This window comes from Lethenteron reissneri, chromosome 10, assembly GCF_015708825.2.
Source record: "Lethenteron reissneri isolate LAM-NWPU_2019-01 chromosome 10, ASM1570882v1, whole genome shotgun sequence".
In the NCBI taxonomy this organism is placed as follows: Eukaryota; Metazoa; Chordata; class Hyperoartia; order Petromyzontiformes; family Petromyzontidae; genus Lethenteron; species Lethenteron reissneri.
The window spans coordinates 8,813,931-8,837,004 of NC_083788.1; the positions used below are offsets into that span (position 1 = coordinate 8,813,931).

The 23,074-nt window shown below is 48.9% G+C and overlaps 1 protein-coding gene across 1 annotated transcript; it reads left to right on the plus strand.

Annotated features, from left to right (window-relative positions):
- The first annotated feature begins 317 nt into the window (after positions 1–317).
- TMEM204 (transmembrane protein 204) lies at positions 318–20,886 on the plus strand. The gene is made up of 3 exons (XM_061549501.1): positions 318–967; positions 6,060–6,215; positions 15,477–20,886. Exons 1-3 carry the CDS (start codon positions 499–501, stop codon positions 15,728–15,730), a joined length of 879 nt encoding a protein of 292 aa, XP_061405485.1. The 5' UTR covers positions 318–498; the 3' UTR covers positions 15,731–20,886.
- The last annotated feature ends 2,188 nt before the right edge of the window (positions 20,887–23,074 follow it).

Genomic DNA, 23,074 nt, shown 5'->3' on the forward strand with positions numbered 1-23,074 from the left:
TGAGGGGAGGAGGAGTGGTGAGGTGGGTGGGGTAGGGGTGGGGGAGAGAATTTGCTACCCAAACCCCCATTTTTCCTTCCACCCGATAGGAAACAGATCCTGTTTAAGCGGTGTTCGTGGGAGGCTACATATAAATAAATAAAAGTCACCGCCTTTCTATTCAGTCGCCGCGTGCGCAAATGTGCATCCACTTGGGCGGCAGGAGCCTCCTCTCGCATTGAACTGCCGTGCGCATCAGGAGTTTGAGGGAGGGAGGGAGGTGGTGGTGGTGGGGTGGGTGGTGGGAGGGGACGGGAGAATCATTGACCATTAGCAGACGCGGTTACCGGGGCCAGGTGAGCTGCTGCGAGGGAGACCCGCGCTACAACAAAAAAAAACAGGCCTGACCGGGAGCGCATTGCACCGAGAGAAAGTCCAAGTCGTCGAGTGAAATTCAAAAGAGCCCCGAAGGCGCTGCAGCTCCTGCCGGCGGGGTCGCCCGAACACCACGACGCGGGCATGGCCCAGCGCACATGGCCTCACCCCACATGCGAGCGTGCACCGGCCATGGCCCATCGGAGTAAAGCAGTCGGCGGAGGGCAGCGATCGACGGCGGCCTTCGGCACCGGCACCGGCGGGGGGGCGGGCGAAGTTTTGCCGTTGCCAGCGCGCACCTCAGCGATGGTTTTGAACGCCAAATTGGTGGCGCTGGCCGTGGCTGTGGCGCTGGTTTCCTTGGTCCTCAACAATGTGGCGGCGTTCACGGCCAACTGGGTCTACCAGAGTCTCGAGGAGGGTCGTCGGCGGAGCGTGGGACTCTGGCGCATGTGCTACGCCGGAACGGAGGCGAGCGGCGGAGCGGCAGCGCAGGGCGGCGAGACCCCCGGGGAAAGGCAGGAGGAGCAGAGGGGGCCCAGCGTGCCGTGCGTGAACTTGGGCTGGGGGTCTGACCCTGCGGGATACCTGGAGTCGCATGCCACCGTCAAGCGTAAGGCGGACTCTTTCGCACCTCCTCTTCCCGTACACGTGGCGACGGCGTTGCTTCACTCGGACGCGCGCAGATTTCGATTGGACGCGGTGGTTATATCTCCGCAGAATGTGTCTAATTAAATGTGCGTACGTACGTATGTGGAACTTCTTTCGCGCCGTACGTAGCAAAAGCGTTGCGAATCAGAGGTGCGTGGGTGGGACAACACACTGGACGCCAAAAAACGATTTTAAAAAACGTGTGTCCAATGGAATGTATTTGAGATGTAATGACAATTCTGCAGGTGTGTGCGGATGAAATTCCGGCTTTCCGACGTGTGCGTTGGGTCGTACCGTTGTGTTCGCCCGCGCAGTGCCCGACGTTTGCATTTGACGTGCCCGGGAGCTTCTCCATAGGAATCTGAATTGTTGCGTTCAAATGCATTCGTGAGATTTTGATGTACGCCTAAAGTGGGTTTGGCTTGGCATTTCTTTTTTTGATTGCCATTGAGCGAGCCATCAGTGTGCACGGAGTTAAAATTTCCAATCGCAAAATCTTTAACTTCCGTTGCCCTTTTAATTGCCGTGAGAATGTCCAAAGGGGGGCCCCCTAGCTACCCGTGCCATGTGGATGTGCGTCAACGGCCTGCGTTGGCGAATGAATAAGTGGAACCATCGTGCGCTCAGTGTCGTTTGTTTAAACGCCACGCTTCAAACATCACTGCCGCTCAGTTTAAAGGACGCATAACACTCCAGACGTGGTGTAGGATTAGTCGAGAACTTTTTGTGCGGCAGAAGGGATTATAACATGCCGTTAGACTCTCACCTGATCATATAATTATCAATGGACGCAATAGTACTAGAAACGCAAGTCTATAGATTGTCCTATAAGATTTAAAGCTTTCGTGACTGCAGGGATTCGTCTTCTTGGTTCTTTCGGTAAAGTCACGTAGAAGGGAAATAATAAAAATAATAAAATAAAATTCTCACGACGTTTCGGCCACAACGCAAGCAGCCGTCCTCAGGTGAAGAACAGGTCTGTCGGAAAGACAGCGTCCGACGCTGTCTTTCCTGTTCTTCACCTGAGGACGGCTGCTTGCGTTGTGGCCGAAACGTCGTGAGAATTTAGATTTTATTATGTTTTATTTGTTATTATTTTATTATTTCCCTTCTACGTGACATTACCGAAAGAACCAAGAAGATGTCCTATAAGAGTATCGTTAAACTGCCATGGGAAAGACGTGAACTCCTGTTTTTGGCGTGTGGTAGTTTGTATTTAGATAATTCAGTTTAACGATTATTGGGACCATCTTGTGAACACAGCATACACACTAAGGTGAACACAAAGACATCCAATACCTCTAACTCGACGGAATTGTCATCTTCGATTCAGATGAGGGTGAAATGTGAAAAGCAACACCAGATATTTGAAAACTTCGTGAAGGAGATAGGGCAATAATGCTTGCGGAAAAAAACGCGTGCATCACACGGCAAATTGATTTACGGGCAATAATATTCGTATTTTTATACTAGATATATTTCAGTAGTCATAATATACACGTATTTTTGATGGTATGGGAATGGCATAACTTAATGATAGAATGTGGTATTTCTGTTCTGCCAACCACCAGAATCGACATCTTTTGTTGAAAGTGAGTGGGAGTTTATTGCGATTAAAAGTCTCGAGGGATTAAACTTGTTTTTTCCAATTGCCCCCCCCTCCTCCTCCGCCCCCCACCACCCCCCCCCCCCTAAAAAAAGGTCTCCAGGGAGACCTGGGTAGCAGCACTAAGCTCTGCTCATTGACTGTGACAAAAAAAAATCCTTCATGCAAAATCATTTGCTGCAGGCTGTGTTATCACTTCAATTCTGATCGGTCATCGTTGAGATTTGAAATAGTACCTTTTGCAAACAGACTAAGTAAAACGATGCGTCTATATTTTTAACAAGGTTCTTGAAAATATTATTTTGTTTCTTATAATCTTTTTTTTATTAAGCAAGCGCCCGGTACAGAGCGAGCGCCGCAGGGAGCTTGCAAATACTTTTAAAAAATTTGATACAGGCTACATCAAGGATATGCAGTGGTGTGCAATTATATATATATTTTCATGAACTGTGACTGGAATAAAAACGTAGATTTTATTTAAAAAAAGACAATTTGGCTGTGCATAGTATAGAAAATTGCAGGTTGATGAGAGATTGCGGTGAATTAGAGTGGACTTCATCCAGCAGTGGATTGACCACGGCTAACAATGATAGTCAAACACTTGAGTTGAAGCTTTCGTGACTGCAGGAATTACTCTTTGGTTATTTCGGTAAAGTCACGTAGGAAGAAAATAAATGAAATAACAGAAAACGACGTTTCGATTGCAACACGAGCAACCATCAGCAGGTAAGAATGAATGAGAAAACAAAAATAGTAAACTTAGAAATATAATGCAATAAAACACAGAGAGTCGGCTAACACAACAGTCAGCACCCCACCTGGTTGCTTAACGTTCTTCCGAAAATCGCTAAATTTGAGAAAGAGACAAAACACAGACACTGAGGCACACCGACAGACACATAAGCAGAGAGAGACTCACACAGAGACAAACAGAGAGAGACACACAGAGACAACAACAAAAACAAAGATCCCCCATATAGCCTTAACAGACTGTAGGGGCAAGTGCTGTTAGCGAGCACCTATGAAGGCCGGAACGGCACACGAGGGGGTGGGTGGCCAGCACCACGCCCGACCGCCTTTGTCTCCCTAGCGGCGATGTTTACACATCGCACTAGGTACTCATTTGAGGCTGAGTCGACCTAGGGGAGGCCCAGGACCGGTTGAGATAATCGTCACTGGTGCTTTCCGTGAGCGGGAATCGAACCCGGGTCGCCAGGTTCGGAGTGCAGCGCGCGAACCGCTACACTACCGCTCCCCACACAGAGACACACACAGAGTGACACACACAGAGACACACAGAGAGACACACACAGAGACAAACAGAGAGACACACACAGAGACACACACAGAGTGACACACACAGAGTCACACAGAGAGAGAGACACACAGAGACACACACAGAGTGACACACACAGAGACAAACAGAGAGAGACACACACGTAGACTGTATTTGTCGTCCTTTCCCCGCACCTCCGATTCGCACGGTTGGCTATGTACGGCGCGAAATAAGTTAAACATACACACAATATATACATACGGTGCATTGTGTGTCACATTTTCCTGAATATTGGAATCGCTCGCATGGCCTGAGACAACGATGGAAGCCATAAAGTGGATGGACGCCAAATCCTGTATCCCAAAAGAGCCTCTTTATGGTCCATCCAGGGCACCATCTAGTGGAGGGCCTTCTACCAGCAGTGCCGTGGGCAAGCCATTGCAGGGCTGCACCTTTACATTTTTACAGCACGTGGGAAGCTTTGTGAATCCCTTGCAGAATTGGCAAGTGGCTGTTGACAGAGATGCAATTGACTCTGCGCGAAAGTTGCTCAGGAGTGAGTGCGCTGAGCAATATTGCCGCGTTGTAAGCCGCCTGATGTGGGGACAAAATGGAACGTGAGGTGGCCGGGTGAGTTCAGGGGTTGCCTGAGCCAGCACCGCTAAGATTCTGGGTTTGAATCTGGGTTCGAATCGTGATTGAAAACGTAATTTCGAGTAGCGTGAGTTGATGGTCGCAGACACGTCGCCAATCACGAAACAGTTTTGGTTTTATTTCGATTGAAAGCTTTCGTGACTGCAGGGATTCGTCTTCTTGGTTCTTTCGGTAAAGTCATGTAGAAGGGAAGTAATAAAATAATAAAAATAAAACATTTTTATGTTTCGATTTAAAGCTTTCGTGACTGCAGGGATTCATATTCTTGGTTCTTTCGGTAAAGTCACGTAGAAGGGAAGTAATCAAATAATAAAAATAAAACATTTTTATGTTTCGATTTAAAGCTTTCGTGACTGCAGGGATTCATCTTATTGGTTCTTTCGGTAAAGTCACGTAGAAGGGAAATAATAAAATAATAAAAATAAAACATAATAAAATGCCCTTCGTTTAGGGTTGAAATTTCATCTCTGAAAATTCAACATTACCACTTCTGCGGCCACGTGATGCTGCCCCCTTGGGGGAAGGGGAACAAAAGGTGAAATTTGCCTCGAGCCCGACACCAAGGTGGACCTCAACAATGGGCCAATTCTTTTGTCGCTAATGAAAAAGGAGGCGCCACGTGGCATTCTGCCCTGGGTCCTCGTTTCATGAAATGATGCCGAGAGCACGACTGGAATAAAAATTGGGAACAAAAAACTAAAACGAGAGGAAGTGAAAATTATCAATGTGGCAGTTCTGGTTACCCAAGTTGGACGTCTGTGAAAAAGAGCATGCTTGCTCATCGGATTTCTCCAGGATAAATAATTCTGAGAGATTCTGAAGTTATAGGGCCAGAAGTACGGAACCTTTCCTTACTGAGGGCTGAGTAGGGCTTTCAGATATTTTTGGTTGGCAACCACACATTGACACACACCGAGACCTCGGTCACTCCTGTCACAGCAAGACGCATATTAAAATTAGAACGCGGTGTTTGGGAGGTAAAAAAAAAATTCCCCTAAAGTTTATGATTAGTTCGGCAAAGTGGTTTTAGAGTGATGGATACATTTTGGTTAAGGAGCATTTACATTTTTAGGCAGTGGTAGTGCTCACCTATTCTTTTTAGGGACCCCTCGATGTCATGAATAAAATCCGGGTGAGATGACGAGATATATAGATAAGATATGTAGAGATCATGTGAGGTAATATAAAATATCTACCGTTGTAAGATAAAAAAAGAGATGCAGACAAGATAGAAATGATGGGATTGCCATTGTAAATATAATACGATCATTAGCCTTTGCATGTGCCGATGATTTGCTTACACATCCTTATTTTTTTCCCGTGAATTTCAGGGCGACATTGAGCCTCCTTGCTGTGCCCTAAGCCTCCGCTCGCTTTCTCATTCGCAGTGCCACCACTGTTGGTAGGTGTCACGTGGGCCAGCTGTGACCCATGGGCCGAAGGGGGGTATCCACTTGGCCCCGTTTTGAGATTTTTGTTTTGCCGCTGTCACCAACCCCCCCCCCCCTCCCCCCACAGTGCAATTCGACATGATGCGGGGGTGCAACCTGATTGCGAGTGCTGCCCTCTTCCTCGGCTTGCTGCTCTACGTGTTAGCGTGGGCCCGGTCGCCCTGCCTCAACCCCAACACGGACTGGTGGGAGGAGGCCATGGCGGGTACCTTCCAGCTGGCATGTGAGTGCTGGGCACCAAACTTAATTTGGAGCTTTCGTGACTGCAGGAATTATTCTCTGGTTCTTTCGGTAAAAGTCACGTATCAAGATAAAGTAATACATTAAATTAAACACTAGCATACGACGGTTCGATTGCAACACAAGCAATCATCATCAGGTGGGCACCACTCTGTAAACATACAAAACTATAAAAGATAAGAATAGGGTTTCTCCCCTTTTTTCTGGCAACAAAACTGAAACCTTTTATGAGGAAACATGTCTGCATTAACCACAATATTTGTGGTCAGAATCCCCCCCCCCCCCCAAAAAAAAACATACTCTGTCCTTGAAACTAAACACCGTTTGAGACTAGGCTCAAAAGAAAGCTGGATCTGGTGTAGACCAATCAGTTTCAAGGACAATGCATATATTATCAGTGTGCTTTTTTGTTTGCATTCTGATCAAAAGTATTGTGGTTAATGCAGACATAATTCCTCGTTAAAAAGTCTTCAGTTTTTTGGTACTGGCTAAGGAGGCCTCATGATGTAGATAAAAAAATACATTCACGCTGTTGCCCTCCGCACGTTTGTCCGCGGTTATGGAGGCGTGCGGAGGAGGAGTGATCAAATGGCTGTGGGATTTAAATAATAATAACAACAACAAGAACAATATAATTTAATGGTCTACAAGCGAGTCACCTGGAAAGCTCCCGTGCTCGTCGCATCTCGTCATCTTAGCAGCGGGAGTTTGAGTCTGCATAGCACTGGGAGGATGGGTGACCCACCATCAATGCACGACGGGCTCATGGGAGGTGGTCAGCAGATGACACTGCAGACACATCCATTGCTATTCTGCACTCGTACACTCGAGAAAAGTGGAAACAGTTGCGAAATGTGCGTTGGAAACCTACGGGCTACCTGCCCATGGATCGTGACGACGACGACGACGATGATGACACTAGCGCGTCTGTGCTCCCCTGGACCTTCAGCAACCCGCACTGATCAGCATTGTATGTGGTGAAGTATGGTGAAGTATGGTGAAACACAGTAACTGCCACAACCCGCACGGCAGCGCATGTACGTGCACACGCCGCACTGGTCAGTTCGGACTGGTGCGGTGTGTGTCCAGGACCGGTTCAGAAATGACTCGCCGCTGATGTTGGCCGTGGCCAGGATTTACACTCGAGTCACCGGGTTCAGAGTGCGGTGTGCTAGCCACTGCCCATCCGCTGCACCCGGACGGGATTTAGATGTTAATCAAATCACACCCGCCGCAGTGGCGAGATGAACACTCCCTCGCCTGGTATGCAGCAGGTCATATGTTCAATTCCCGACCCTGACCCTGACGCCTGCTGTATATTTGTAGTTTGTATGTTCTCCCCGTGGTCGCGTGGATTTTTCTCCGGGTCCTCCACGGTTTTCCCTCCGCAATTAGAAGCGTGTGTTGAAGAGTGTTTGGCCGCTCTACATTTGCACGCGATGAGCCACTCCGTTGAGCTGTCATTTGTGGCCAGGTCACTTTGGAAAAAAGGGCTACACAGCTCAGTGGGCCGTACCTGGTAAAATAAAGATAAAGAACGAGAGGTATCAGTGTTTTGAAATAAAACAAAGCAACCAATTTATAGATAAAACAAAGAAACAATCGATAATACTGGTAGGAACCTCCTGGTTACACCAGCCCACAGGGAATTATTGTGTCCGTCCGTCGTGCAGGGAGGGGCTGGGTGGGGAGGGAGGGGCTGGGTGGGGAGGGTGGGGAGGGGCTGGGTGGGGAGGGTGGAGCTGGGTGGGGAGGGGCTGGGTGGGGGGTGGGAGTGGAGGGGCTGGGTGGGGGGTGGGAGGTGTGGGGCTGGGTGGGGAGGGGCTGGTCACCCCGTGGTGCCCTTATAAAACTCAACGTTTAACCTACTCACGCCGGCTTGTGCCCGCCCTCACAGTCGGGCATATTTGCGGAATACACAACGCCGCCGTTGACCCTAGCCATTGACCGAGCAACCCAACGTTCCTACCAGCTCCCTCCGCAGGAATGTGTTGTATGGCCCACACCTTCGGCATCTGTGTTATCTCCATCACTGGATGAAGTGCTCTTGACTAACGCTGCACGTACGGAGCGAAACGTCGGACATCGTGTACAGAGAAGCACGTGGTACAAACCCAAAAACGCATCGGAGAGCCGTACAACACATCCGCGGGGGGGAAAAAAAACCTCCGCAGATTTCCTATCGCCTTGCTTAAAATATACGCAGCAATGATTTATACGAGGTACGTGGAAAGATCAATGGTGAGTTCTAGATTTGAAGCTTTCGTGACTGCAAGAATTCATATTCTTAGGTTTTTTCGGTAAAGTTACGTATCGTGCTGTGACGGTTCCACCTGAAGACGGAAGCTTGTGTTGCCTCCGAAACGTCGTGATTTTTAATTTTATTTTATTTTACTTTGATTAATTAAATTTTTTACCTACGTGACTTTACCGAAAAAACCTAACAATATCAATGGTGAGTACCTATTACTGCTGCTTACTTCACTTGATCATCATAAATAGCCACGGCCAATCCACTGCTGGTTCAAGGACTTCCCCCAAGCTGCCGCCGCCACCTCTCACGATCCCGCGATGTAAATAATCCACCCAGCAGCTGCACACGAACCAACTGAATCACTCCATCTCCTCGGTGGCCTTGCACCTCGAGTGTGCGTTCCATCCCTTGGCCGCCGCTCCGTTATTACGCTTGCCCATCGTCCCATTAGCCGTGTTGTGTCCTGCCCAAGCGCGCTCTTCTCTCTGAACGTCGTTCACGGACCTGCGTCGGTTCTCCAATCCACTCCCTCCTCCTTCTGTCTCAATGCAATTCCCAGCATGCAACTCTCAACGCTTCTCTGCGCACGTTTTTTGCTCCGTGAACGACGACCGCGCCACGGAACTGTGTTGCGGCAGGCGGCGCGAGCAGTCGCGTACGTTGACCGTTATCAGTAGCTTGCTTGCGAAGGTCACGTGTCGGGAAACACGGGGGCCAGCAGCTGCCAGTACCTTTACTAGGGTTAGAGGGCTGCTATCAGATGGAGGGCGGTGTGGGTGGGTGGTGGGGGGAGAAACCAGGTCTGCCCCTTTCCTTCTCTCCCACCACCCCTCTCCTCTGCTTGCTCTGGGGCACTGCTACTGCAGTTTGCAGAATAAAAAAACAAACGCGCAGCAAATCTGGTTCATCTGTGCGAAGGGGGTGACTCGTCTCAGGGGGGGAGGCGGCGCACGCACGCACACACGCAGCGCACACACTCGCCCGCGCGCGCGCACGTGGTGCGTGCGTGCGCGGGCGCGCTGACATGGATGAGCGTAAATAAAAGGCAGCCCACTCAGGAAGACACCTGGCTTCGTGCAGCTGCGCCGAAGGGCCCCCCCCCCCAGCCAGTGTGATTTTCTTTTTTGGCTGGTTATTGTGTAGTTCAAATTCTTCTCACTTGTTACATAACGCACATCGCACACCGAGCAATGTAAAACGGTGTTTCTTTTTTATCACACCAGAGCCTCCATAAAATGTGCCCTACAGGCACGAGCGGGCTTTGGTAGTTTCAAATCAGCGCTTGAAAAATGTTCCCCCAAAGCGTGCCTTTTCATAATGCATTCCCTTTCATGTTGTTTCGAATATTTGATTGCGTAATTTTGCACGCAGTCCATGCCCTGGTGGATTTTTGTTTTTGTTTTTATTAGGCTGTGCCACAACGTGAAAAATTGCCGAAATTCCTTTGCAAGCCTCACCAGGGCACATGTGTGGGTTATTTGCATGCCTCTCGTGTCCACCCTCTTCACCAGCCTAAAAAGCAGAAAGCATTTTCATTTGAAATTCCACAGCGGCAAAACAGCAGCACGCCTCCAAGCCACCATATATTGGTCACATGATACTATTCATTATCTGTGTTCAAACGTAAAGGAGAACTGACTAATATTTTCCACTGGCACATGCGTGCCGTGATGAGGCCGTACCGAGCCCCCCTTGTTTAACCACTGCAGAAGCTGGGCTGTCACGTTCGGGAAATCCACCGAGTCAGCTGATGTTTTACCGCTTTCGTATGTCAAGCGACGCATTCTGTGCGTCACCTGCACCGAAAGCGTCACTAGATCCGCCCCTGGCCCTGCTTGGCCCAGAACCAGATTATGGCAAAAGAATGACATTAATAGGAGCACGACATTGAAAAGTTAGAGCAATTATAAATGAACCGTGTCGGTCTTCTGTATGTGTTACTCCCACCTCTTCGCCGTTTCAATGCAATGTTTATTTGTTATATGGAAAATCCCATTGAGCCAATTACTCAGCTAGTTTCGGTTTCAACGGCCCGCAGCCACTAACAACAACAGAATTATTGTCGAGGTCGACAGGAGCCTAGCCATCAGCCAGCCAGGACATTCTAGACACAGATCATTTTTAGTGTTAGAATTATTGTATTTTACAAAAAAAATTACGTGATTATTTTCTTACAGTTTTTATTTTGTTATTAGCGTGCGATTAGAGGTCACACGCATGTTGAATGCCACCATTCAAAACTGCTGAAGAAAAGTCGACCTGGGCGCAGGGCGTGTCGCGGCCAGAAGCGACGGCGTCTGATGGTCAAGAAGAATAATAATAACGACGGCAGTGGCAGCCAAGGAATGGAACGCATCTTAAAGAATCCGTCCATCGTAGAGATGGAGCGATTTAAAAAATTTAATCGTTTCATACGCAGGCGCTCGGTGGATTATGACATCGCAGCAGCATTGCGGGAGGTGGCGGCGGCGGCGGTGGCAGCGGCAGAAGCGACGGCGGCTACTTTTGGGAGGCTTTCATCCGGGCCAGGAGATTTGACCACGGCTGGAGATGATCACGACGATTCACGAACAGATACGACGTCGAGTTTGCAGGCGCAGACGCACCACATGCGTCGTTAACGATCGCGGCTCAGTGTTTGGTGGCTGGGTTAGCGGGGCGGGGGAGGGGGGGCTTTTGTGAAAGAGAAGCTTGGCTTGTGCGTGGAAAGACGAATCGAGCTGCGCCGCGCTCTTGCAGCCTTTGTTTGCACGGCGGCCTCGTCCGAGGCGTCTGAATGCGGGTGGCCGTTGACTGCTAATATTAGTCCCACTGCGCCAGTTCGCGGGAAACAGCTAAAAATACAGCGACTCGGGGGCGTCAGGATATCCTCCGCTGCCGCCACAGGATGTAACTTGCTACGGGGAGGGAGGAGGACGCTTGGACTTGGCACTGCCGCGGAGTGCGCGGAGAAGCAGCGCACGCACGCAGCGCGCGACCGAGGCGCTCCAAAACCAATGCTCGTCCTTTTGTCGCGCCGGCCGCGGTTGCTATCCAGTGCCTTCGCTTTTCGCGAGAGATGCCAAGGAGCGTGAAGGGGGTGCGGGGGATGGCAGGACGGTGTGTGTGTAGGGGGGGGGGTATGACTAGAGAATGACTCCCCCGGTGGTTATTGCTTAGATTAGAGATAGGATCTGAAAAACTCGTCCACCCACCACCACCACCACCAACCACCAGAGCCATCTCTAGGGTACGGCGGACCGGAGTGACAGCCCCGGGCCCCGCAGTTTGGGGGGGCCCCCCGCGCTTCGACGCCACGGTGTCAGATGCAATACTTGCGGTTGAGTTTGAAGGCATCTGGTGGGCCCATACGGTGTGGTTTTCCCCGGGCCCCGCACCCCCCACCCCACTTTAGTAGGTCAGATAAGTGTTACTGTATTACAGGTGCAGTTAAAGGTGCAGCCCTGCAAATTGCTTGCTCACGTCCCTGCCGGTGGAAGGGCCTTCACTAGGGAGCTCGAGAGAGCCATTCTTGAGGGAATTTGGCCTGCTGTTCCACGCTGGCGGGATGTCGAAATGCAAGAGGTTGGGGGGGGGGGAGTTCCCACACTTTATTCCATCGCAGGCTATCCGTCACCCCGACCTCTGCCTTACACCACATCGGCATCCCCCGATGTGCTGTTCATTGTAATTATGTGGGGTGCCACGGTGGCGAAATGTTAACTGCCTCGTCTGGTATACAGGAGGTTGTGGGTTCGATCCCGACCCTGACGCCTGCTGTATATTTGGAGTTTGCGTGTGTCTCTCCCCGTGGTCGCGTGGATTTTTCTCTGGGTCCTCCGATGTTTTCCTCCACATTTAAATTCAACACGCGTTTAGAGTATTTGGCTGCTATACATTTCCACATGAGACACGCCACTTTGTTGAGCTATCGTATGTGGCCAGGTCGCTTCTGCAAAAAGAGCTATATAGCCCAGTGGGCCTTACATGGCAAATAAAAAAAACATGTGAATAGTTTGTTTATATTTCAATTATATATCACATTTTCAGATATACTTAGTGGCCGCTGATTCAGTACTTGAGCCTCCTGTTCGTGCGCTAGCTCATGGGAATTTGAATGTTTCATCTTCACCACAAGCAGCACTTCGTCACCTGGTGGAAGGCAAGAAGAGCGTGGGCCCAAAAATACAGTGCCGTGATTTTTGTTCAAATTTGTGTGTTAGATTTGAAGTTTTCGTGACTGCAAGGATTCATATTCTTTGTTTTTTTCGGTAAAGTCACGTAGGTATAAAATTAAAATAAGTTAAATCACGACGTTTCGGAGGCAACACAAGCTGCCAAACACAAGCTGCCTCCGAAACGTCGTGATTTAATTTATATAAATTTTTTTACCTACGTGACTTTACCGAAAAATCCAAAGAGTACAAATTTGTGTGGCCATCTCTCAGCCACATCCAAAACTACATTTCGGTGGGGGGAGGGTTGGTTATGGGAGAGGGGAGAGGGTGCAGTCACCCACAACACCCACAGCGCCTGCGCGCCTGGATCGAGAGCGCTAAATTTAATCCCTCCGTCGTAATGGGCCCGCTGGGATGCGTAAATAACACAACAGGAAAAATCGTGAATGCCCGAGCTGAAGGCATTATTCATTTATTTATTTACCCAAGAAAGCCTCCTTTTCACAAATAGTCCCGCTAAAGTTGTGCAGTTGAGGGGTCGACGTTTGCATGTGCGAACGCAGTTGAGTAACTTATGGGTCATTTTTTTTTACTGTGACGCCATCGTACATTCTGTGCTACTGCGGCCGTGTGAAACGCTCTTCTTTGCGATATTAGGAAGACACTGGAGTTATGCACTTTTAAATCTAGATTGAAAAGTCATTTCTTTCGAACTGCTTTTTGGTGTTTTGTTTGTTGCCCTTCACTCGCACCTCTGATTATGACGGTTGGCTACGTATGGTGCGAAAAAAGTCCAACATACATATATTACTACAGTATTTGTATTTTGGCAGGTAAGGCCCACTGAGCTGTATAGCTCTTTTTCAGAAGTGACGTGGCCACAAATGGTAGCTCAACGAAGTGGCTTATCACGTGCAAATGTACAGCAGCCAAATTACTCTGAACGCGCGTTTCTAAATGTGGAGGGGGAAAAACCGGAGGACCCGGAGAAAAATCCATTTTACCCCGTGGAGAACACGCAAACGCCCAATGTACATACCTCAGGGTCGGGATCGAACCGACGTCCTCCTGTATACCAGGCGAGGCAGTTAACATATCCCCACCTTGGCATCCATGTACATACATGGCCCCATTTTTTTTATCCCACATGGCTGTGTTGCGTTGTTTCGAATGAGGTCACGGGATCTCTGACATTCCACCGTGAAGCAGACGGTCCTCTCACTCGCGGTGAACTATTAACCAGGGCGGCCACGGGGCTCGGAACCGCGAGTCTCTTGCATGGAGCGGCGCGCGCGAGCGCTCGGCCACATCGCGCCGCCCCTCCCTTTACGCTTCATTCGAGACAGTCGTGTTTACAGCCAGAGCTACAACAAAACCCATATAGGGCTTTTCGATTTAAAGCTTTCGTGACTGCAGGGATTCATCTTCTTGGTTCTTTCGGTAAAGTCACGTAGAAGGGAAATAATAAAATAATAAAAATAAAACATAATACAATTATATATGATTTTATTATATTATATCATGATAATATATTATTTTATTATATTATTTTATGATGTTTTATTTTTATTATTTTATTATTTCCCTTCTACGTGACTTTACCGAAAGAACCAAGAAGAAGACCATATAGGGCTTCTTCATAAATTATTCGTGCCGGGAGTATTTCCAGCGAAGTTACAGAAAAGGGGCGGGGGGGGGGGGGTACATGAAAAAAAAGACTAAAACTGGACGTCCAGTTTTCACGGGAGAAGACGAAACATTTTGAGAAGGAGCCAAGTTTTGGAGGCTTTGGCGAAGCCGTGGATTTTATTGACTTGTAGGGGGAGACTGGCCAGGATGCTCAGGTTAGCACCTATGCCCCCGATGGAACCGAGCCACGGGCCACACACAATTCCTCTGTTTAAGGACCTCGACTGGAACAATCCACAGCGATCCGCGATCCAAGTCCAACGCTCCTCTGTGAACGCAAAGGAAACTCATCACAACTGGAGAATATGGTTCACGGTTGGGAAACAAAATATAATAAACGACACAGGAAGGTGAGCTGCTGTTCACAAACAGCTGTTCACAAACAGCAGCTAGGCACTACCCTCATTCATGCCTTGCATGCATGTAATGTGATCACCACATTGCACGTACATCATCTCAACACGAGCTGATGTCCGTGGCCTTTCTGGAATGGCCACATTTTCACTCTTCTCGAGTTGGTAGCCTAAATAAGATTTTTTTTTATAATACGTAACATGTTTCATACAAAATACGGTAGTATTAAAAAACATGATTGCGTTTTTTTTTTCTGATGGAGTTCATGCGTTGTGGATTGTTTTTAGGTTTATTAGGCTGCGGCAAGCGTCATGGGAAATTGCCACAATTCCTTTTCAGGCCTCACCAGGGCACATGCATCGGTAATTTGCATGCCGCTCATGTCTCCTCCGGTCACCAGCCTAAGAGGCTGACAGTGTTTCCATTTGAAATCTCACAGCGGCAACATAGCGGCACGCCACCACCCCACCAACACATTGATTAGAGGTTTGAAATTGTTATTGCCGATCAACCGTATTGGACAGGGGTCAGCAACCAACAATTCGGTAAAAACAAAGAGAGCCGCGATGCACACTAATGCGAGACGGTGATGGTCCTCGATAAACAACGACCTCACGAAGCAGCAGTTCTTAGAGAGCCGCACGCGGCTACGGATCCGCAGGTTGCCAACCCCTTTGGTATGGGAGAACTACCGCCCGTTTTCGACGGGCACATCCGAAGCGCCGGCTCGTTTTGTGTTTGTTCCCCCGCTGCGGCAAAGCCAACCGACGCCGTTCTCTCTCGCACGCAGGCTTCGTGCTGGTGATCGGTCTGGCCACGTTCTTCCGCGTGGGGCCCTACACGCAGCTGGCGTGGTCCTGCTACGTGGAGGTGGTGGCGTGCCTCCTGGCCACCGCCGCCGCCGCCATGCTCATCTGGGACGTCATGCAGCTTCCCGACGAATGCCTGCCTCCGCGGCAGAACATCATCATCCGCCACCCGCTGCCATCGCCCTGCCCGCCCAGGCCCAACTTCCAGAACGAGTACGTGGAGACTCCCTGCTAGTCCCCGCTAGCCCCGCTGGCCCCTGCGAAGGGTCTCGGTAAGGAGAGGGGGTTGCCGCCTCTGAGGTACACGCACAAAACCTGGACATATCACGGGAAGAAGAATATTTCGCAACACCGGAAGAGGGGAGCGCTACGCGCAAACGCATTGTCTCCAGCGCTGCATGATTACGCGATGGACAAAAGCCGGGACTTTTCATGCACCGGGGAAGACTTGTAGATTTCCCAGGACGGTTACCTCGACAAGAAGACGATGCTGGAAAAAACACCAGGACAAGTGGCAACCCTTGGTCTCGGCCGGAGGTGTTTTACATCAGAAGGGCAGAAACATTTCCCCTGCTCCCCCCGGCTGCCGCCACCTTCCCCCCCCCCCCCCGCCGACTCCACTGCTTCCACAGCTACGAGGGATTAGAGGAGCCAAGTTTAGTTGGTCCTACCGTGGTGGCAGGACTTGAAAGTGTTTTGGCGAGGGCCCGCGAGGAACCAAACCGAGCGACTCGATTGGACAGACTTCTCTGCCACCTGTCGCTTCGTGGCGATTTGACAGATCCCCGTGGTGGTTTGCCCGATGGGCCTTTATGCAAACTCGCATGAGGTTGTGGAGGGGGGAGGGGTGGGGGGGGGCTCACGGTGTCTCACGCACGCAGAACGTCCACTGCGTAAGTGCGGCTCGCGCGGGAGAAATCTCATCGCGGGCTCGCCGTCCTGAGAGGCGCGCGTGCCCTCCGTGTATGCAATTATTTATGTTATAAAACACACACACGCACGCACGCACTGCACACGTCTGTTTGCCATTCAGAGGGTGCCGTGTCCCACCGTTCAAAGTAAAGAACGGCGTCGTTCTTTTCCGCGCTACGTATGGTGTGAAAGAGGTTCAACGTTCATACGTCGTTCAACAACTTCGTGAATCTGTCGAGCTTTACAGACCTGGTCATTGGCTCATCCATTCTACCAAGTTGCTGGTCACAATCGGAAAGCAAATTCACTTGTTTTCTTCAATTATTATACCAAATAAGACGTATTGGCGGTACACCGGCCCTCGTAAAACAATCTAAAATCTATATTTGCACCGACATTCAGTCTTCCAACTGCTTCGACATGACGAGAACTGACCCCGCAAGATTTTCGGAACGGGCTTTGCGAATCGCGGGTAAAATAAATAATAATTGCGAACAATTTTTATTTTTTTATTTTACATATATACCACCCGCCACCGGTGTTCCGCCAATACGTTCAAATGTCAGCCCTTTGCTGGACGATGGCCTCCCCGTGCCACGTCCAGCACGGGTCTGGCTTGCTTTGTCGTCGTCACTTTCACCACGACGATCGTTGTCACGCCGCCGTGGTGGGGCAGGCGGAGCGGACGAGCTCGGAACGGCTTCGATGTCCCTCGCCACCGACGTCAGATCCCTGGCCGGGGTTCGAACTCGGGTCGACGGGGCGTGGATCGTGATGCAGACCACGAAGCCGCCGCTTAAATTGAAGCTGAGCGGCAATGGGTTCTCAACTTTAAAGGAGAGGTTTGTGTTGTTGTTGTTTTTTTGTTTAACTCGTGGAGTAAACTCAATGGGAAAACAGTTCTCCGGTAGCCTTCGTACAATTAGATGAAACTGCGATCTTAATTGAAAATACGTTGACAAAGATCTCCAGGGGATGATGGGGCAGAGCAGCGCAGCGTCCGTGTGCTGCGATTCTGCTCGTACGTCGGACCCTCGAGTTTTGCTGCACCTGAACATCGAGCACAACCGTACGACGAAAAAAAACCGCAACTAATATTGTGTTAAACAACTAATATTGCCAACGGATTTTCGTTACCTTTGTACCAACTGGGTCTGAATGAAAACGAATGAAAACGAATGAAAACTCGGAAGCTCGTGGCAGTTGAACTTTTTTTTAGCGAGGGAGGTGGTTGGCAGGGGGAGGGGGGGGGGCAGGGGGGGGGTCAAATGACGGCCCTTGCTGTCGGCGAACAATGGACTATGGATTACGGAAGTTTGGAGAAGCAACTTTTATACCCACGGGACTTGCCAGACAACAACCACAGCCCCCTTACCCACCTCCGCCTTACCCCCCCCCCCCCCCCGCCGCCGCCACCCCACCAACCTTAACTTGCTGCAAGAGTTTGTCGAACGCACAGAGAATTATACGAGATGAGGTATCGTACGAGATTCTACGTAACCGTCGAGCATCGGATGAGTCGCTGCTGATGGCACGGTGATGCTATGGCCCGGCCGGTTTTTCGCGCAACTGTTCAAACGGCGAGACCTGTCCCAAGGATTCTGCCGCGCCTGTTGTGTGTGCATATCCCTGTGCATCTTCGTGAACGATAAAAACATTGTTTTTAACCAGGTAAGGTCCACTGAGCTTATACGGCTCTTTTTCAGAAATGGTAGCCAAATGAAGTGTCCATCCTCCGCACCTCCGATTCGCACGGTTGGCTACGTACGGTTGGCTACGTATGATGCGTGAGAAAGAACATACGCACATGTGCATACATACAAGTGGCTTATCATGTGGAACGTCAATTCTGTACGAAGGTGCAATTTGAAACGAGCGCGCTTGCAGCCACATTTCCAGACACGTTCTGCATCAGAGGCGGACGCTTTAGGTGGATAAACTCCAGCTCCGGAAATTAAAATATCGGGTTGACTGTCATGCAACGTATGAGTAGCACTTACCACAATGCAGCGGTAAGTGCTGCCCCTTTACCACGTGTCGACCAGAGGTGGCTTGAAGGGATCTCAGGGAGTAACCCCGTGATATCTGCTTCCGTGGGCTGGGGTCACACTGCTCTGGGAAAGATCCGAAAGGATACTTTGACTTATGACGCCACCGCCAGCAGCACAATCGGGATAACATTGGGGGGGGGGGGGGGGGGTGTGGAAGGGAAATGACAACAACAAAATCAGTACAGGGGCTGAGTGAGAGTTCAAAAGTTCATAAAATTGTTTGTCTTACGGTGTTAAAACGCACACTGCATTTGTGACCTACGTGTGTATGTTGAACTTCTTTCGCACCGTACGTAGCTAACCACGCTAATTTGAGGATGCGGGCGAAGGACAACAACCTAAACACAAAAAAGCAGTTCTGAATAAATTAGTTTTCAATCTAAATAAAAAAAATGCATAGCCTCCAGTGGCTTCCTAATATCGGAAGGAAGAGCGTTCCAGACGGCCACAAAAACGCATCTGAAAAAGCGCGCGATGCGGCGACCGATAAAAAACGGCAAAGCAGCAAGCGGATGCACGAGACGCACAGCAGCGCACAGGCAACGCAGAGTGGACGGTTGAGAGTAGATTGATGTCGGAGCTGAAATCTGAGAATCACAATTAAGCGACATTCATCTGAGGAGCCGGACAGCCAGTGCATCTTTCACCGTCGGTCGAAAACAATCATTACCCCCCCCCAACCCCACCACCGTGTTCACTCTGAGCTTTGAGCTACTGATTGAAGGGAAAAAATGTACCTTTACTTTGCACAAGGATGAGGTGAAGTTAAGGTGTTCACACTTTATTTATTAACGTTATTTTAAAGGCTACCTAACATTCAATAGTTTTTCTATCTCGCACTCTACGTATGTTAGTCCACCTGCAGTAGAGTTGGACTCGTCTCCGGTTCAGCATCCTGGGGGGACAAGGAGCCGACAGACACGGGCGGTTAGCAAACTTTGTAAAAATGGCAACAAAAAAAATAACAACCGTGTATTATAGTATTTAAATCGGTGGGCTGTTATAATCGTTGGACTGTTAATGTGACGATTGTTTAAAACGTTCAGCCGTTGGGCAATAAGCAGTTTTGAGAATGGCATATCAAGGGGTTAGCAAAGACAAATAAGACAAAGACCCCCCCCCCCCGGTATAGCCTTAACAGGCTATTGAGGGCAAGTGCTGTTAGCGAGCACCTATGAAGGCATCGACTCATTCAATGTCACCCGCAAGAGCAAGGCGCCATGTCACGACTGGTAGGCAAGTAACGACGCATCGATTCAAATATAAATTCGTACCCTCAAATCGATTACTTAAGGACAAATGCAGAAGTCACGCGAATTTTTGTTTTGCGATACTGCGTTGGCAGTGCCTTCAAAGGGAAAAGTACGTGATAGGTGACAGTTTTAGGAAATGGGGCCTATGAAAGAAGGCCTATTATATATTTGTTTCCTTTCAGGGCCACGCAGGGATGTGTTGAGATGTTGCAAACGTTACAATTAGGACAATGGAGCCAAGGACAGAAGCATGACTAGACAGAGCAACACGAAAGCACGGACGAGATGGTTAAAATTAAACAACGGCAATTGATGTTGAATCAAATCGTGATCCTGTATCGTTATGAGTAAAGGGGGCGGGAGCGAGGGGTGCGGTGGATCGTGACACGACTGTTGATTATTAAACAACAAACCGAGGCTTCGCGATAAAAATCAACGGTAGGTTGATTTGTTTCCAAATCGTTTCGGAGCCTTCGCAGAGCAGTGCATACGCAGTGTGCTCGGGGATGGCCACGCGGAAGAAGACATCGAAGAACTATATTCTTAGGTTTTTTCGGTAAAGTCACGTAGGTAAAAACATTAAAAAGTAATATAAAATAAAAATCACGACGTTTCGGAGGCAACACAAGCTTCCGTCTTCAGGTGGTACCGTCACAGCCACGACAGCTATATCAAGTAAATGAGAGATTGCAGGAGCTACCACTCCGTTTATATAATGGTTGGAGAAGGTGGTGGGGCAAGGGCCGCATACTTTTTAATGTTTTTACCTACGTGACTTTACCGAAAAAACCTAAGAATATGAATCATTGCAGTCACGAAAGCTTCAAATCTAGACATCCAAGAACTACTTCCATTTTTTTAAACACCATGTCAGAGAGGCACAAGTATCCACAATGCCTGCTGAGTGACCGTTTTGAAATCTCAGAGCTGTAGTCAAATTAGGTGAAAATTCAAATGCCATTTGATTTTAGTGTGCTATCATTGGTGACCAGGCCGAGAACCTCAATTCGCTACACCTGATAAATCCGGTTGAATCACAAGTGGCTGAAATCCGGATTTGAACCGAGGCTCTTCGCAGTGGCGTCTCATTTCATTGCTTTGGCCTCTGAGCCACCCGGCCACTCAAGTGTCCAAGACGTAGAATATTCTGATAAAACGCACACAGCTTGTTTTTTTTTCAGAAAAAAAAACCATTAAAAGGATGACAATTCTAAATACATACCATATAACGAAGAGTTATTGTTGCCAATTTCGCAGACAGATATTCCGCTGTAACTATGAACTAAACTTGCACGGCCAAAACCACAATGTGCGTTGGGGGGCTTTTAGTCTTGGTACACAATTATTTTGCGTACCACCGTGGAAAGCCATGAAAGTTGTTCTAAGCAAACGTGCAGCCCTGCGATAGTTTTCTAACACCACTGCTGGCAGAAAGGGCCTCGACTCAAGGGAGCCCTAGATTGGCCCTGTAGATGGCATTCGACCTAATCTTCCAGGCTGATCGACTGTCAAAGTGATTTGTTTTTCATTCTTAGACCCCAGTCAATGGATGTATAACACTACGACGTGGAAAAATGCCCCAGAGCCGTCGGTTGATTAGGCCAATGGGAGAGAAGTGTACATGCCATTGGGCCAGCTCGTATGCAGTTGTGATTGGCTCAATGGTCACAGCCGTGAGACAATAATCTGTGGGACATTCTGAGAGCTGTAAAGGTGTGACACGACTCTCAAGAGCAGCCCACTGTGTGCTCGTGTCATAATCCAAATCCCAACATATACATTTTACCCAAAGCTAAATTACAAAGTAATAATATTTATTATAACAATTAAAAACATATTAACGGTCACTGCATTGTACGTGTGCCCATGTCTCTCTCCCTTGCCCGAAAAAAGGCATATTGTATGTGAACGGGTGCTCGTACGGTTATAAATAAAACGTGAGTGATTGACGTAAACCGGTGACGTGCATTCTTTAAGGGTGACGGCCGAAAAATGTAACACGGCGGTGACTTACGTTCACCATCCTGACTCAGACGCATCCTGTCTGGAGTCATCCATTCGCAGACAGCTTTTCGAAGACACGTGCGTGTGGTTTTTTAAAAATTTCACATCAAGTAATAAGCATGCCAGCTTCTTACACTTACAACATGAGAACGAGTCTAGGTGGTTTCCTGCTCGAATGAACATTGAGGCCGTTGCTCGTTTCCTGTTTACAGCCCGGAGGCAGTGGTGGACATTCCCCAGTTCTGTGGCGGGGGCGAGGATATCTACAGGACAGCCACTGTTGACTTCCCCCATAAAAGTGGCAAACGTTTTATCGACATCCGGTTGAATGTTAGGGGCCGTCCATAAATGACGTCACGCGATTTTGGACGATTTTGGGGGGGGGGGGGCAGAGCTTAGTGACGACATATTTGACGGGGGGGGGGTCTGACTTTTTGTGACGTCATGTGACGAAGGGGGGGGGGGGGGTGGTAAAAAATCGTCCAAAATCGCGTGACGTCATTTATGGACGGCCCCTTAGCCGTGACGGAGAAATCGCAAATCGGCCGCCGGGTTCATGGTGACGCAATGCGCCAAGCGCTCAACACCCCGGGATTTGTCATTGTTCATACGAACTACAAACGAGGTAACCAACACGACTGGTGACCCACTTGTTTCCTGCAAGGTGCTTTGTTGTGTAACCACAAGGAATGTTGATAAACGATGCAATCTCCCCCCCCCCACCACCCCCCACCGTTTGAGAATAATTGCTTAGGGGCGGACAGCCGCGACATTTTGTTTACATTTCATCATACGACGGTGAAATTGTAGTAAACAAATAACAACCCATACTCTTTGGTTCTTTCGGTAAAGTCACGTAGGATAGAAAAATAAATCAAACAAATCACGACGTTTCGATCGCAACGCAAGCAATCGTCATCAGGTGGAACAACCACAGCAAAAGAATGCTGGTCCCCCTCTCTCTCCTCTCTCTCCTCCCTTGCCTCCCCTCTTTCTTACCGATATCCCCTCTTGCCACGGCAACTCTCTCGCCGACTTCACCAGTTCTTTGCTGTGGTTGTCACACCTGATGAAGATTGCTTGTGTTGCGATCGAAACGTCGTGATATGTTTTATTTTCTTTTATTTATATCTACGTGACTCTAACGAAAGAACCAAATAGTATGGATCCCCGCAGTCACGAAAGCTTCAAATCAAGATTGACGGTTATATTTTGATTTAAAGCTTTCGTGACTGCAGGGATTCATATTCTTGGTTCTTTCGGTAAAGTCACGTAGAAGGGAAATAATAAAATAATATAAATATAAAACAATAAAAATTCTCACGACGTTTCGACTGCAACACAAGCAATCATATATTA

What these genes read in the sequence shown, in the direction of transcription:
- TMEM204 (XM_061549501.1), top strand. Translation starts at nt 499, where the DNA reads ATGGCCCAGCGCACATGGCCTCACCCCACATGCGAGCGTGCACCGGCC. An exon ending in GTCGCATGCCACCGTCAAGC is followed by an intron (nt 968 to 6,059) that starts GTAAGGCGGACT and finishes CTCCCCCCACAG; the next exon opens with TGCAATTCGACATGATGCGG. An exon ending in GGGTACCTTCCAGCTGGCAT is followed by an intron (nt 6,216 to 15,476) that starts GTGAGTGCTGGG and finishes TCTCGCACGCAG; the next exon opens with GCTTCGTGCTGGTGATCGGT.